This window comes from Lactuca sativa, chromosome 8 (genome assembly GCF_002870075.4).
Source record: "Lactuca sativa cultivar Salinas chromosome 8, Lsat_Salinas_v11, whole genome shotgun sequence".
In the NCBI taxonomy this organism is placed as follows: domain Eukaryota; kingdom Viridiplantae; phylum Streptophyta; class Magnoliopsida; order Asterales; family Asteraceae; genus Lactuca; species Lactuca sativa.
In genome coordinates this window covers 132016561-132033311 of record NC_056630.2, presented here as the reverse complement: position 1 = coordinate 132033311, position 16751 = coordinate 132016561, and the positions used below count along the sequence as shown (strand labels likewise).

Genomic DNA, 16751 nt, shown 5'->3' with positions numbered 1-16751 from the left:
TCTCCAAGGTTCAAATGCTCTCAAACCACTCACAAACTCTCCCTAGGGTTTTCTGGACTTCAAGAGAGGGTAAAGAGGCTGGGGAGAGGGTATAATGTCCTTTATATAAGGCTCATCCTCCGAAATTAGGGTTTTCTCCATACAACACCAACTCGTTGAGTCCAGCCGCCGACTCGCCGAGTTGGCCACTTAACACGCGACCAGAATCGCGACCCTACTCGCCGAGTCCACCCATGGACTCGTCGAGTTGCTCTTTCACATTTACACTTTGAACCCTGAATTTGCACTCTTGAACTCGGGATGTTACATTTATGCAAGTCAATCCTTTATTTGATGATCAAAATCAGTTTCTTGCTATTGGAACACGATTTTGAAAATTGATAATCATATCTCGGAAGCTTGAATCCTTCTTTGACAGCAATAGAAGGTCGTATCTTTTCTTCAGGGCTCGCATTAGGTTTTTGGCAAAATATAGTATATAAATGGAAGATAATGGTATTTTTAAACCACTTAAGTAAGTTTAATCAAGTTTTGGCCAAAAAGACATTATTTTAGACAAGTCACCAAACGTGCATGAAAAACCATAAATAACATCTTATTACAGAGGTATTTAATGTTGGGAAATCTTGATGGGTAAAATCAGAATATGGGTATGAGTTAATAGTTAGTATTTGTTTGATTTATTTATATTGAACGAAGGGTGAATGACAAGTTCATTGGAAGTGCACGTGGATGATTTGGTCTCTAAAGCATCCTAGTCTTAAAGAGAATTAGCTAGTTTCTAGATTGTTTTGTTGGCTTCCGCTAGGGGTGTGTGTGTGTGTCTATATATATATATATATATATATATATATATATATATATATATATATATATATATATATATATATATATATATATATATATCCCTTTGTTTTATGAATTAGAAAGTAGCTTTTGAGTCTAAATTACTTCCATATCTCCATATTTACTTCATGCATACATATATACCTATGACTGTGTCATATTTGTGAGTGATATTGAAGGGTTGATTCTAACGTTTGGTATCAGAGAGCATAGGACTTGTTTAGAAGAATCAACTTTGAGAATCATTGTCAAGAGAGGAGGAGTAACCCTTGGCCGCAGGGCTGAGAACGAAAGAAGAAGACGACGGGTGATTTTATGTTAATCACATGAAGAATTGAAGATCGATTGATACAACAGCGGAGGATTCTGGAAAGAAATAAAGAAAAAAGAAAGAAAAAAAAGTAAGAAAGAGAAGAAGGCAAGAAGCAAGGATGGTCAAGTTTGGTGACCAGAAGAAACATAATTTTTCTATATGTTAGCTAGCAAGAAACAAAACGTAGGTAGCAAGAATCAATAAGCAAGAAAACAAGTAGAAATAAGAAAGAAGTAGCAAGAAAAGAAAAGCAAGTAACAATATTTATCATTTTTTGAGTGATCACAGGTAAAACAAGATAACAAGCATGAGGTTTGTAGTATGTAGCAAGCCAGAAGTCTATAGTAAATAACAGACAATAGCAAGTAAAATGTTTCGAGTTTGTAGCAAGTAGCAAACAAGAACGACTGTAGCAAGAAGCAAGAAGAATATAAGCAGGAATGAGATTGAGACCGGTTTTTTTTGGAACTCGAAAGTTTGAAAAGAAATGACAAAAATGCAGGAACTATGACAAGAGGAAGAACCAGTTTTTCTATGATGAAGAAACGGATCAAGAATCATCAAGATTATGGGGTTGAATGGTAGATAATCTTGACGGGCAAAATCAGGATATATGTATAAGTTAATAGTTAGTATTTGTTTGATTTGTTTAGTTTGAATGAAGGGTGATTGACCAAGTTCATTGGAAGTGTACATGGGTGACTGGGTCTGTAAAGTATCCTAGTCTTAAGGAGAGTTAGCCAGTTTCTAGATTGTTTTGTTGGCTTCCGTTAGATATATGTAGGCTATATTTAGCCATTTGTTTGATGAATTATAAAGTAGCTTTTGAGTCCAAATTACTTCCATATCTTCGTACTTGTTGTGAAAGTCATATATTACATGGATTTAATAAAAAGGAAAAAACAAACAAACATGAAGATCTAACAATTCAGAAAATTTAGATTTATAAGAAAAAAATAAAATATTTAATTATTAAAATTCAAGTGTTTATTTATCTTTTAAGTTTAAATTAATAATTTAAATAAATAAACAAGTAAAATAATTGGATTTAATTTAGAAAATTTGAAATTATAAGAAAAGTTGTATTAATGAATTAGATATGAAATTTAATAAAATAGAAAAAAAAAACCACAAAATGACACTTGGATATAATTTAATCTAAATGTACCATAAAATGACATGCGACATAATATATAAAAAAATGAAAAGTGATAAAATTATTTTTATTTATTAAGAAAGATTTGTTTTTTGATGTATTAATGAATTAGATATGAAATTTAAGTATTATATGAAATTTAATAAAATAGAAAAAAAACCACAAAATGACACTTGGATATAATTTAATCTAAATGTACCATAAAATGACATGCGACATAATATATAAAAAAATGAAAAGTGATAAAATTATTTTTATTTATTAAGAAAGATTTGTTTTCTGCTGCATATATCCTTTGAATTTATTGGTGAGTGATATTCAAGGGTTGATTCCAACATTTTGTAACATCCGAATTTCCAGGTATTATGTTTGATCATGTATTTGAGTAAAAGAGAGGGACTCGACGAGTTGACGCTTGGACTCGTCGAGTAGGATCGCGTTTGCTGACTGGATTAATGAGCGAACTCGATGAGTCGGAAAGGGGGGACTCAACGAGCCCATGCTGTGGGCTGAAACCCTAAATCCCCGAGCCTGAGCCCTATTTAAAGGACCTTATAGTCCTCTTGTGCGGCTACCTGTCCAGAGAGAGTGCCCCTTGAGAGCTTGAGCGAGTTGAGAGAGTGATAAGGCCATATTGATCGATTTTTGTGTGATTTAGCAAAGGAGAAGTTGTTTCCAGCAAGAGGAGGTCAAGGGAGCTGTGGATCCAGGGTTTTCAAGTTCAGATCTACACTGTTGAGGTATCAAATCGAACTTCCTTTCTGTTTTGGGTTAAGATCTATGATCTAGTGTTTTCTATAACCTTTTAGAGCTTGAAAAGTTAGGTTTATGGTCCCTTGCTGTGTTAGACCTCGGATCTGGACCCATAGAGGTCCAGAGAGCCTTCCCCATTCTGCTTTATGTTGGTTTATGGAGGAAAGGAGACTAGGTTGCCATTTTAGAAGCCATTTCACCAAGGAAAGCCTTGGGTGCATTGCATGTGAGTCAAGTTTCGACCTTTATGTGGTTATTGGTCGTGGGGAAGTCAGATCTATAGTTTAGAGAAGCAGATCTGACCTTAGAAGGTCATTTGAGAGTTGTTATGGGAGCAACTCGCCGAGTCCATAAGTGGACTCGACGAGTCGAGTCGGGGTTGCCCCGCGATTCGTTGCAGAGTAACCCGACGAGTGGAGGAGGGACTCGACGTGCCAAGTGAGGCTTAGAAGGATTCAGGGGACCCGCGTGGACTCGCCGAGTCGCCCGAGTGCACTCGACGAGTCTGGTCAAAGTTGACCGTTAACTAGAGTTGACTTCATTGACTATTGGGGTTTAGTCAATGTTTGGACTTTTGAGCCATTGGAGGGGTAGAATGGTCTTTTACCATCCTTAAAGAGCTTAGAAAGGGATTAGCGTAGTCTTTGAAGTTCATATTGATTAGAGTAATTATTTTATGTGATTAGGCGGAGGCTAGATTAGTATTTCCGAGTTCGAGGGTTTCTGAGTTATCCGAGTAATTATTTTATGTGATTAGGCGGAGGCTAGATCAGTATTTCCGAGTTCGAGGGTTTCTGAGTTATCCGAGGTGTGTTTTCTCACTATACTTTACCTAGAGTGGTAATTAGAGTTATGTGCCAGAGTATGTTGTATGTTATTATATGATGTGATATCTATGTGATTATGTGCTATATGTGATTTAGAGTTTACAGAGTTAGGACCAGAGGGTCCACAAAGTTATGGGACTAGAGGGTCCCACTGAGACACTTTGACCAGAGGGTCATACAGAGTTATAGCCTAGAGTGGCTAATATGTGTTGTATGTGGTATTTTGGGGAACTTACTAAGCATTTATGCTTACAGTGTTTTGTGTTAAGTGTTTCAGGTACCAGTAAGGATCGCGGGAAGGCGCCGGCATGATCAGTACACACTATCAGAGTTTGATACGTTTTGATCTTGGGATGTGTTTTTATGGTTTTGACATGTGATACAATGAGATTTGAGAATATGTATGAATGAAATTACATTTTTAAAAGTGAAAAATTGTTTTGAAATTTATGTTGTTACACATTTACAACAAAATACATCTATAGCTTCTCACAACATGTATTTAATTGAGTGATATTTTCTTAAAAAAAATAGATAGTTGGTACCATAACCATTTCATGAATTATAGTGTACACCTTGGGTTTAGACTAGAAAACCGGTTCTTTTATTAACTTGTCGATTTTATTCCCGCACATGTTGCCTTGGTAAAACAAGTTACAAGCAAGAAGACTAAATTTTAGTATTTACACATGATCCAAATCAAATACCCTAAAATACATGGACGTGGTGCCTTCTAACCAGAAGGTGTGATCATAGAAAGAAGCGATTGATGAGCAGGAAAAGAAGAAACGAGTCGAGAACGATTAGCCAGCACAAAGTCATCGACCTCGAAAGCAGGCGCAACCGTGGTTCCCACCAGCGAAAAATGTTTCTCTGCATCCCTCGCTGCATTTTTCACGACTGAATAATCCATCGTCGATACGTTGTAGTCTCTTGTAGGGAACGCACCAAACCACACATCCGGTGGCACCGTATACTGCAGCCGTTGGTTTTCCCCAATATCTTGTCCGATGGTCGTTAACTTGACACTTCCATTTTTCTCATACATTTCCAATATCTGTTGCAGAAGATGACATTAATTATTGTTACTTACTAGCTACAAATCAAATCGGTTGGAGAAGATGATGGATGTAATTACCGTTAGAGGTTCACCCATGTAGAAGTGCCATGTTTCTGCACTTGGAAGACGGTGGAGGTGAGATACACTCCCGGTTAGAAGCAGGAAGTATATGACTGTACTAATCGGACGACCGACCTTGTCTGTTTGAGGGTAAAATCAAGAAGATTCGATCAAGACTTTTCTGTAACAGTTGGTGAATCGACTAAAGATTACGAAAGAAGTAGGATTACTTACATCGAGGGGGAAGTTGAGAAGTGGAAAGGTTAACGGAAAAGTCTCTGAATGTTTCTGCGTAAAAACCACCTTCTGGGTTTGGTTGCAGGTTCAACCTCGACATAACTTGAGATGATGTTGGACCCATCTTCATCTTCTTCGATCGCCTGTTTCCTTGTGTAGAAACTGTGTTAAAAGCAAAAAGGAGAACATCCACAACCTACTACCTGTTGGGACTTTGACCAGTTGTCGCTGACCAGCAGACCGATGCACCATGTCAAAGCTATTGAATAAATAAGGTCGTTGGTGGTTGTGTGATTTTGACTAATAATCTGTTTTTCCCTCTTTTTTTGTATATTTGCTTAGTTCAACTGTTTGACTTTGTATCAAGCATAACAAAATCGACTATTCGGAAGCAAACTTATACTCCTCTATCTTTATAATTTTTTAATAAAGATATTGAAAAAAAAAACTGCTGAATTCCAATTATTAAAAAGAATAACTATCAGATAATATATAGATATTTACACCAAGAATAGACCAACCTTAGCTTGTTTTTCAACTATAGGGCCATTGTCGGATGGTTTATTGGGAGCATATATAATGTTGATAGACCGGATAAAAGTTGCTTTCTCTTGGATCCATTTTGTTGTATAACGTTGTAATATAAAAAATTAAAGTAAGATTATATTATAAAACTCCAATGAAAGTATGTTGCTATTTTTTGCATTTATCTTTAAGATATATTACATATTTTGTAGGCATTAAGTACTATATTATAATATAAAAATGACTTCAGATAAGACAAGTATGTTGCAATTTCTTGTATATATCCCTAAAACGTCACATACAATAATTTGTATGCATTAGGTATTAATCAAATGAAAATATGTTTTTATTTCTTGTATTTATCCTTAGAATATAGCTTGCGGGGCTTAACATGCCAATTTCTCTATCTATAGACAAGCGAGGTAGGGCTTTTTAAGCTCTGCGTTGAACATGACTCGACCAAGGTTGGGCTTTTTGTGGACCAAGCCGGGCTGGTCCAGCCTGTTTTGCATATTTAGAGTCGGTCTTAGAGTTTTTTAAATGGTTGTATTAAGTATTGACCTTCAAAAAAACATGCCCGGTGGTTCTTAATGTGTTTACCATGTAGCAAAAAACTTTATAAATAGTTACATGGAAAGATGATCTAAGATAAAGTTGAATAAAAAAAATGTAATGCTATGGGCAATCCATTAAACAAACTTACAGGATTAATTTGAATGGGTTGGGATGATCAAACCTTTAAGAGTGGGCTATTGCCTATTAGTGTTTGTCTTGTCCATGGAAGCAGAACAATAGGGTTCTTGACAACTAAGAAATCATAATCCAACGATGAAACACATTTCTTTTGTAATTAGCAAAGCATATGTATACAGATATGAGATTAAATTTGAAACAGTTTTAACTACTTGGTTAACTCAATCAAAACATACAAGTTTACAAAAACTGTGATTGAAGGAAGGCTAGTAACCAAAGCATCGATCGATCGATCACTGAATCTGGGTGCTGAAGGCCTGAAAATGATATATACATAAAGTTAAACAGATCGAAAAACCAATCGCTCATATATTGATCATAAGAAGATAAGTAAAGTAAAAAATTAAGATGTTAACTCTACCGAGAAAATGTTGACATGACCAGGATCTGCAAGGTGTGCCGTTAGGTTCTCAAGGGGACCTTGTCCGGTGTAAATGGCTTGGAATACAAAACCTGTAAACGCCAGCATTGCAAGTCGACCGTTTTTGATCTCCTTCGTCCTAAGAACCATCACTGGCTCCGGCGACCCTCTTCCCCACATGAACGGGTCAAACCACAACCCACCGGGGTACCCGACATCCGGCTTTGGTTTCTTCCTGTTGGGAAAATTAGGTTCGATGTCAACGCTCCCTGGGTTGACCATGTCAGCCCATCTTCGACCTTCCACCCAACCCATCAAAGCTAATTGCACTACAAATAATGTGGTTGGGTCAGCAAAGTATTCTCTTGACCCAGCATCGAACCATGAAAAGTTTTCGATAAACCCCAGGCTTTCGAGCCATTCTGGGATAAGAATTCCTGCAACTGCCAGCATCGCCCATCTGCTGTGCATCAGCTCAGCTTGTGCAAACCATTTCAGTGTTTCTGGATCAGATCCTGATCAAGAAACAGTTTTTCTTTAACGACTTTGAAGATTTACATAAAAAAGAAGACAACCCGTTGAAATTTGCGTACCTAAGCCGAGTGGGTCGAACCCAAAATCTCCAGGAAGGCTAAGATTAATCAAGAAAAATCAAGGAGAATATATTAAGCATGTGTATATGTATGAATTCAGATGGAAGTGAGAGGTTAAAGAATTGACCTGCCATCAAGCCATTCAGGAGGAGTGCTTCCAGGGAACCATATAGGTCTGTCAGCGGGAAGTGGTTCACAGACACTTGATACACCTCCTTTAGCTGCTTTAAGCTTCAATCCATGGCTGCTTCTCAACAAGTACCTTGGATTATTGCTCCTTCCCACAGAAGGTAACTTCGTGGCCAACTCTCCCCTGGTTGAGAGGGATGAATGGGAGGTGGAAGCAATGGTGAAAGCCATGGAGATAGCCTTCTTTAAAAAGACGGATGGTAATGGGAGTCGATAATTTGTAGTATAATTGCAGAGATTGAAGAAGAAGATGACCAATGGTGGCACGTGTGTGGATGGATACGTGGGTCCGGTGAGTTTGTTTCATTGTGTGTATCGAAGTCATGGACTCGCGCAGATTTTGTTTAACTTAGGGATAATATATGGGCTTGTATTTTCTTGGAAAAGTAGAAAACTCAAGAAATTCATAAAATTCACAAAAGCATTAAGAAAAATCTTTCAATTATTAAATGTGTTTAGGCTACAAGGTATGGCTCCTTGAGGGTGGATTTATAACATCAAAACGTTAGTTACATCATACTCTAACATGTTATAACATGAAATGTAGGGGTTCTCATGTTATAACATGATGGTAAGAGCAGAAAGATATAATATATGCAGCTAGTGTCTGTGTGTGTGAGAGAGAAAGTACTTCGGTTTTAATATGTTATGATGTCAATACCTCTTACCATATGACGGTGTTCATAGTGCTATAACGCCATTATGACATGCCACATAGGGTCTCAACGCATACCTTGCAGCCTTAATTTTTTTAAAACGACATTAAAGATTTTATAAAAGAAAAAACGGAAAATGGTTAGTCGAAACAGAAACAAGACTCCATAAGAGAGAGAGAGAGAGAGAGAGAGAGAGAGAGAGAGAGAACTAAAAACTAAGTACATGCAAGTAAGCCACAATCCAAATAAAACTTTGGACCTCAATTAGATATCCAACTAAAGAATGTAAAAACGATAGACCGAAACAAATTATGTTTCGGACAGAGAGCATTTTGAAAACTCCACATGACCCAAAAAGTAGGGGTGACTATCTCAATTCGAACCTATCAACCCAACCTAAACCTAATCAAACAAATAGTAGGTTGGGTTGAGATTTGAACCCATTTAATTAAATGAGTCAACCCATCTAACACGTTTAATTAAATGAGTTGTGTTAGGGTTGAAATTTCTAATATATTTAAAATCTGTCAACCTGTTTAAAAAATTTAAATATTTTTTGCTTATTACTTATTTAGTTGATCATTATATTTTGATTATTTTTTATTTATCAAAAACCATGGGTCAGTAATCGTTACTGTAATTCGAATTAGTAAAAAAGATAGTTGAGTTGCATAAAATTTAGAAAGTAAGAGTTACTCGTTGTGTTATGGGCCTATTAAGTTATTATTGTATGATTTTCAAACTTGAACTTTTATTATAGCTTTTAAATTGTATGTAATTTTATTTGATGGATTATTTAATTTAAGGGGTTGTCTGTGGAAATTTAAACGGGTTAACCTGAGTTTAGCCTATTTAGTAAATATGTTTCGTTGGAAAAACAATAATCAGATCAACCCTGTAACGTCCCAAAAATACTAAGTAATTTTTTTAAGTCAACCAAAACAACCATTCGTTCATTCCATAACTCAATCAAACTATAAAGAAAATGTATCAAAAGTCATCAGAGTATAAAACAAATCATAGAGTGCGAAACACTAATGGATGCGATGTAATCATGCCGAACTCTTCCCCTTGGAACCGAAAATACCTGAAACATAAATATGAAACCGTAAGCATAAAAGTTTAGTGCATTCCCCAAAATATCATACATCAAACACAAACGGGCTCAACCCAACATATATTGTTTCGGTCCCAACCCATGCAATTCGGGACCCGTCCATATCATAGATAATCGGGCCTAACCCATATAATCGGACCCAACCCATAACATAAAAAATCAGACCTCGTCTATATAATTGGGCCAACCCATAACATACATAATTAGATGCAACCCATATGAAACATACAAACACATGCAACAGTCATGAAGACAGTTAGCATCCTACAAACATAATCCAATGGGTCGGTATTGGTTCCCTCGACCCACGAGTACAGCGAAGAGACTCACCTATTAGATGATAATCAACTGCTACTACTATCACAACCAAAATACAGATGCTATACACCTCCTATATAGTCACACAAGGTAAACCCTTAGCTCTCCTTCTAAACTAAGAGTTTTGAAATCTCTAGGAGAGTTGTTTGGCTCGGAGAAGCAGGACGTTTTGGTGGCTTCTCATCAGATTCCTAAAGCTCGATAGATAAAAGAAAAGTTGAAGAGGTCACTTAGGGGGAAATTGTTGAAGCAAGAAAGTGACCCTCTTAAACTTAGCCAATCCGAAGCCATCTCCTGATCTACATTCAGCTTCTCAACAGTAATCACCGACCGCATCCGCAACTGTCTTCATCAAGTAAAGACTTAGTTTTATTTGTTATCTTTTCACTTTACATTGCTTTATCCAGTGTGCCTTGCATGGCCACTTAAGACCGATTTAGACTTTGTTTATTTTCTTGTAATCCTTTAGACTCTATATATAGAGATCTCATGTTCTGATTGAATACACATCTTACATCTCTCTTTTACTCATCTCTTATCTTTCATATCTTATATTCTCTCTAAAAGATTTATTTGAACTTATATTCACTTATTAAGATCTAAACTCTCAAACTCTCCTTCAGATCAATTCCTTGAGACTTCTTCACTTTAGCTGATCACTCTTACTGACTTGTGTTTGATTGCAAACCTTGTCACGAATTAGCTTAGTGTTTACTTGATATACAACTTGATGTCATTTACATTTCCTTACTTTTCAACAATTACATTTATGCACCTAACAATCTAATAACTCTAACCTCTAATTATTGTTGAGCTTTATGATCATTTGAGATTAACTTATTCCGCAATATACAACTTGTTCTAACGTTTGTTCAAGTGTGTCTCAAAAGTTTTTCTCTCAACAGTCCGAGTCATTAAATAGCTTGCCAATGAAGGGGATCATAGCTGGCTATATATAACTGGTCGGGGGCTAGTGTTACTTCACTGATGAGCTCATGGCATGACAAAACCAATTAACATGCGTAATCTAAAAGGCTAATCTTGAGGACTTATAGAAGACCTCAACACGCTATACATAGAAGTAGTGTCGCACTAGAATATATGACAACTTGGTACACATGTATGTATTTATGTTGGGGTTCGTAGTGCAAAGTCCAATTCGTGGTGGCAACAAGTTATATATGTGGGTGGGTTTTGCCGATATATGTTAATATTGCTTTCGAGTTTATTTATAAAACTATTTCACTATTATGTACAACCGATTTTACATTATTATATATATTTAATTAGGTAGAATACAATTTAAATAATAAAAGAAAATGAAAGTCTATCTTTACATAAAAATTAAAATTATTGTGAGAATATGACTCTCGAATTGCTCTTACCCCGCGACTTTCAAATGTGACACCACACCAAATATTTTAGTAAGGATCCGGTTGGGACATGAAGTTGTGTTGTCTAATTAGTATGTTGTGGACACTTCACGAACATATTTTGGCTTTCAAAAACACCAAATTTTATAAACTTTGTTTTACCAACGATAATAAATAATTTTTGGAGAGAGAGAGAGTTTTCCTATCTTTGAGGGTGAAAATGAGCTAAAATTTTCTTTTTTTAAGGTTTAAATATTTTTGGCTAATGGGCCTTGAAACCACAACCCTTTTGACAAAATCGTAGACGAGTTACCGTGTCCAACGACGAAACCACATACGAGTTGACAAAGCCACAAGCTTGTTAGCTCATCTCCGATTACGTTGGTTATTTTTGACGAAATGTTATTTTTTGACTAAATTATTAAAAGACTAAACTGCAAAATTGGTCTCCATGGTTTGCAAAAAAATATGGATGGAATCCAATATCTTTTCAACTTGCACTATTTGTCCAAACGCTGAAACCTTCTATAGTTTTAGTCCATCGAAAACTTGAAAAAACTATTTTACTCTTTCCATTTTTCTTACATTACTTAACATTTTCTTGATATTTAAATAACTAGAAAAAAAGGAATGGGCCCCTCACCCGCCCATGCCACACATACCCCATCTCTCTTTCTCTCTATCTTCCTCTCCGACGAAGCTCTTCCTCTCCAACGACGTTGTTTATACACATAGCAAGGACGGGAAAAGAGGAAACAAATACAACTACCACACCACCTGTCAACTATCTAAGAATTAAACAAAGACCAGTATCAATTGGGTCTGGTTCATTATAGATACCCCCTAAAATCAAAATCTGTGGAATCTACACTTGATTTTTGTAATAATCTACACTAGTTGACTCTGTTATTTGAAACACAAATACATATACAAATCCATCATTCATTATTGCTTCGATATGAAACATAAACAATATGGAGGGTGAAACCTGAAGTACATGTTCCTTGTAGATACGGAGACAACCAGAAAATGAAAAATCCCCCGCCTTTCTCCCTTCTCCCTTACTGTGCACATTTATCCGGGAGTAATTTGAAGAACATTCAAGTCATTATTTCTAAAATCAGGGTTTATAACTTCCTAGAAAAAACATGGATGACCAACTATGTGGGAGGATCTTGTACACTTGAGGATCAATCCCAAAGGATCCGGTGCACTTGAGGATCAATGTCGCAAGATCTTTGTGCACCTAAGGCCTTCCGGTATGGTGGCCATGAACGAGGTCGTGGTTTAGGTGGCTACGGATCACGACCGTGCACACCATCCCGGTGTCTAGTCGTGGGTCGTGGACCTTCGTCCTCTGAATAACAAATTGCAACGCCTAATCAATTCATTTCCCGCTTTAAATCTCCTTCCAATGGCTACTTCATTTATTTTTTCTCCAACATTTACCTATAAATATCAACATCCATCTTTTTAATTTTTATGCATTTCTTCTTTCCCTTTAGTTATATTCATACATTTTTGTTGTTTTATCTTTTAAAAACCATGCCTCCCAAAAATAAGAAATGGTCAGAAGAGGAAGAAGAGAAATTAGCACAAGCATGGGTGATGGTTTTGGAGGAAGACGTTGGTCAAATGTCTTGCTCTTTTTGGAGAAATGTTGAAAGTGTTTTCCACGGTTTAATGCGTTGTGTAATTCGAAATGTTGATGAAATATGCTCGAAGTGGCACGATATGAGGGTCAAATGTTTTAAGCTCAATGAAATTTACAACTTTGTTATAAACAACGTACACAAAATCAATATCGATCCGGTTAATGTGGCATTGAGCAATATGAAAACACAAATCATAAACGTTTTGGACATGTCAAAACTTGACAAAAGTTGAAGAATCCCCCAAAATGGAATAACCTTACTTAAAACACAAATCATAAGTTTGGTATTTTTAGGTTTTTTATTTTTAATGTTATTTTTCTAATTAATATAATTTTTATTTTTAATGTTATTTTTATTTTAATTCGTGTAGTTTTTATTTAATGTAATTTGGTATTTTAAATTAATGAAAAACAAGTATTTAAAAAAATTATATGATTTTTATGTATTTTTTATTTAAATTTAATTAAAAGAATGAGGTGGAGTGATGTGTTTAGTAGTAGGTATCCCATATGTTTAGTGGTGATGATGTGACACCCACCACTATAGTGGTTAGTGGTGGGTATAACGGATGATGATCGTCTTCGGAGTATCTTTAAAGGGTGGGGTTTTACCAATGGATGGGGAAGAGTGAGTGACGATGGTAGGTGGTTTCACTGTTAACAGAAGATGAACAAAAGGACTAGGGTTTGATAAGGAGATGGGGAAATGAGGTAGAATGAGGATGTAGTTACCGCTGAGAAGAGGTGGCGGGGTACCACGGATAGGGCTCTCCGACCGGAATGTTGGGAGATTGATGCAAAGAGGAGATGCGTGAAGAGGGAAGGAAAGAAGGAAGGGGAGATGGGGATAGTCGGGGTGGATGAGTTGTAGGCCTAGTGTTTTATTATTACTATTATTTTTTTTTTAATTTTATTAAAAATGAATTTCTATTAAGATTAAAAAAATATATAAAAACAAATTAAAATGATAAAATAATCCTTTCAAATTTTTAGGTTCAAAATCACAAAAAAATTCGCTTTTTGGACCATTGATACAAGTTGAAAACATTTTGCCATCCATGGTTTTTAACAAACCATAAAGACCAATTTTATTTACTTTTATTAAAAAGATATGCTGTTCTTCTAAATTTCCGGTATAACTTATGAGACTTTATTTTGAATTAAATTTACAACAAATTTTATTGTTGTATCTAAAATAGTATTATAACAGTTCGAATTTTGTGGTTGAATTTAAGATATCTTCAATGAATTGACACTAAAATACTAAAGCGTTGTTATCCAAATCCATTAGTTTGAGTGTGTGAATCGAATAGTAAATCTATTAAAACATTTACCGAAACGATTCTATAAACACATTGGTGGTTTACTGTTTAGTTGGAGGATTCTTGTGAGTTACTGTTGAATATTCGTATTATTTTTACATCAAGATTTAAGATTCAGATAGAAACTTGCTTGTAATTTGGTTGCTTAAAGAGATAGCCGGAACAGATTGATGGTGTTTGATTTGTGTCTGACGCAGCATCGTCCCTTCCTACGCACTCCATTCTTCCCCAAAATCAAATCCAACAACTGCTACTGAACTTGACCTAATTGACGTCACAACCACCTTCCAAATCAACAAACCCTCTTCAATTCCCAATTCATGTATTCCATCAACCTTCCTACTCCATCACCCATAACCCATCATCATCATCTCTTGCCGGTAAGCCCATTATTCAGATCTTAACTATTATGGTGGAAACCCTAAGTTCATCGCCCTCAATCTGGCGATTCAACCACCGCCGTTGGTTTCCCGCACTCTTCTCGTCCTACAAGACCCTTTTCGCACTCCTCTGGATCGTCGTTTTCGCATCCCTTTTCATCTGGCAACGCAATTTTGTAGATGGTATATCAATTTTCCGGCGACCCCTCCCTTTTCGTCCATTGCCTCGTTTCCGACCCGTCGTCTTTAATCTTACCGATTTCGGAGCTGTCGGCGATGGCGTCACAGTTAACACCTTGGCTTTCGAGAAGGCTGTTTTTACAATTTCCAAGCTAGGGAAGAAAGGTGGTGGTCAGCTCAATGTCCCCGCCGGAAGATGGTTGACAGCACCATTTAATTTAACAAGTCATATGACGCTTTTTCTTGCTGAAGACTCTGTTATACTTGGTCTAGATGTGAGTGTTCTACAACCTTTTTTCTTTTCTTTTCTCTTATTTCAATTCAATACTCTGCGATTTCTTAATGCTCATATGAATGCTGGCATCAATCAGTCAAATCTGCGTCATTGTGGTTCACTTATTTTAATTTTTTGTTTTAACAGGACGAAAAGTATTGGCCTCTGATGCCCCCTTTGCCTTCTTATGGCTATGGTAGAGAGCATCCTGGAGCCCGATATGGAAGTTTGATCCATGGTCAAAATCTGAAAGACGTAGTGATCACAGGGCATAACGGCACCATTGATGGACAGGGTCAAACATGGTGGAAAAAATACCGGCAAAAGCTTCTTAACCATACAAGAGGTCCCCTCGTGCAGATCATGTATTCAAGTGACATTCTGATCTCTAATATCACTTTACGTGATTCACCCTTTTGGACCCTCCATCCTTATGATTGTAAGAACGTCACCATAAGAAATCTGACAATCTTGGCTCCCCTTTTCGAGGCTCCAAATACAGATGGTATAGATCCTGGTAAGTGAAGTGAAATAGTGAATTCACCCAATAAGAATAGGAGTTATGAGTTATGAGATTTGCAATAAATATATCATCTTTTTTTTTTTTTTTTTTTTTTTATAGATTCATGTGAAGATATGTTAATAGAAGACTGTTACATAAGCGTTGGTGATGATGCCATTGCAATCAAAAGTGGATGGGATCAATATGGTGTTGCTTATGGTCGCCCTTCAAAAAATATCCTCATTCGAAACCTTGTTGTTCGATCAATGGTCAGGTGAGAGATCTAAATTTACCAAATTTGTTATAATCATAACTTCAATGATGCTAATAAAGATTTAAAAAAAAATGTTGGGACTTTGATAGCGCTGGAATATCAATAGGCAGTGAGATGTCAGGTGGGATATCAAATGTGAGAGTGGAGAATGTTCTTGTGTGGAACTCAAGGCGTGCTGTTAGAATCAAGACAGCTGCAGGGAGAGGGGGATACATTGAAGACATCAGTTATAAAAATCTAACATTTGAGAATGTAAGGGTTGGGATAATTATTAAAACGGATTACAATGAGCACCCAGACATGGGTTTTGACCCGAAGGCGTTTCCGGTGATCAGGGGAATCAGCTATTCCTCCATCCATGGTGAGGGAGTGCGTGTTCCTGTTAGGATACATGGGAGTGCAGATATTCCAATTAGGAATGTAACTTTCAGGGATATGTCAGTAGGGACTACATACAAGAAGAAGCATATTTTTCAGTGTGCTTATGTGTCTGGACGTGTGATAGGGACAATCTTTCCAAAACCATGTGAGAATCTTGATCTTTATGATGAACAAGGAACACTTGTCAAGAAGTCTGTATCTGAGAATGCTTCAGACATAGATTATGATATCTGACCATGGTGTCCTTCACGTTTCAGGGCCTTTCTGTTTTTTTTTTTTTTATAGTAGGAAATGTTGATATAGAAGAAGGTTTGGTAATTTGATATCGTGCTTTCCTTGGTTTTTATTTGCAATACCTGTTTATATAAAGGAATGTTATACAAAACGCCAAAAGAGGCCCTTTTTTTTTGGTATTATCCTGTCCAAAACACCTGTTCTGTATGTGTGTGTGTGTGTGTGTGTGTCATGGTGTTCCTTTGCTTCATTCACCGATGATGATCCACTATGACACACCAAAGGTAGATTTGAAACCGTGTATACAAGAAATAAATCACTTAAATTTTGTTTTGATCGAGGTTCTACAGCAAAAATGACTAAGGAACTGCATAACCTAACATCTTTATCTGAAATACCAACAATATGAATGT

The 16751-nt window shown here is 36.4% G+C and overlaps 3 protein-coding genes across 3 annotated transcripts; 1 reads left to right on the top strand and 2 right to left on the bottom strand.

Annotated features, from left to right (window-relative positions):
• Nucleotides 1-4476: 4476 nt before the first annotated feature.
• Nucleotides 4477-6451, bottom strand: LOC111894235 (uncharacterized). The gene is made up of 3 exons (XM_023890310.3): nt 5250-6451; nt 5034-5155; nt 4477-4952 (listed from the first exon to the last, which is right to left on the bottom strand). The coding sequence occupies exons 1-3, from the start codon at nt 5380-5382 to the stop codon at nt 4629-4631; spliced, it is 579 nt and encodes a 192-aa protein (XP_023746078.1). The 5' UTR covers nt 5383-6451; the 3' UTR covers nt 4477-4628.
• Nucleotides 6452-6595: 144 nt separating this feature from the next.
• LOC111894234 (photosystem I chlorophyll a/b-binding protein 6, chloroplastic) lies at nt 6596-7887 on the bottom strand. The gene is made up of 4 exons (XM_023890309.3): nt 7612-7887; nt 7485-7522; nt 6892-7406; nt 6596-6787 (listed from the first exon to the last, which is right to left on the bottom strand). The coding sequence occupies exons 1-4, from the start codon at nt 7842-7844 to the stop codon at nt 6764-6766; spliced, it is 810 nt and encodes a 269-aa protein (XP_023746077.1). The 5' UTR covers nt 7845-7887; the 3' UTR covers nt 6596-6763.
• Nucleotides 7888-14136: 6249 nt separating this feature from the next.
• LOC111894233 (probable polygalacturonase) lies at nt 14137-16517 on the top strand. The gene is made up of 4 exons (XM_023890308.3): nt 14137-14948; nt 15095-15464; nt 15570-15723; nt 15813-16517. Exons 1-4 carry the CDS (start codon nt 14523-14525, stop codon nt 16336-16338), a joined length of 1476 nt encoding a protein of 491 aa, XP_023746076.1. The 5' UTR covers nt 14137-14522; the 3' UTR covers nt 16339-16517.
• Nucleotides 16518-16751: the final 234 nt, after the last annotated feature.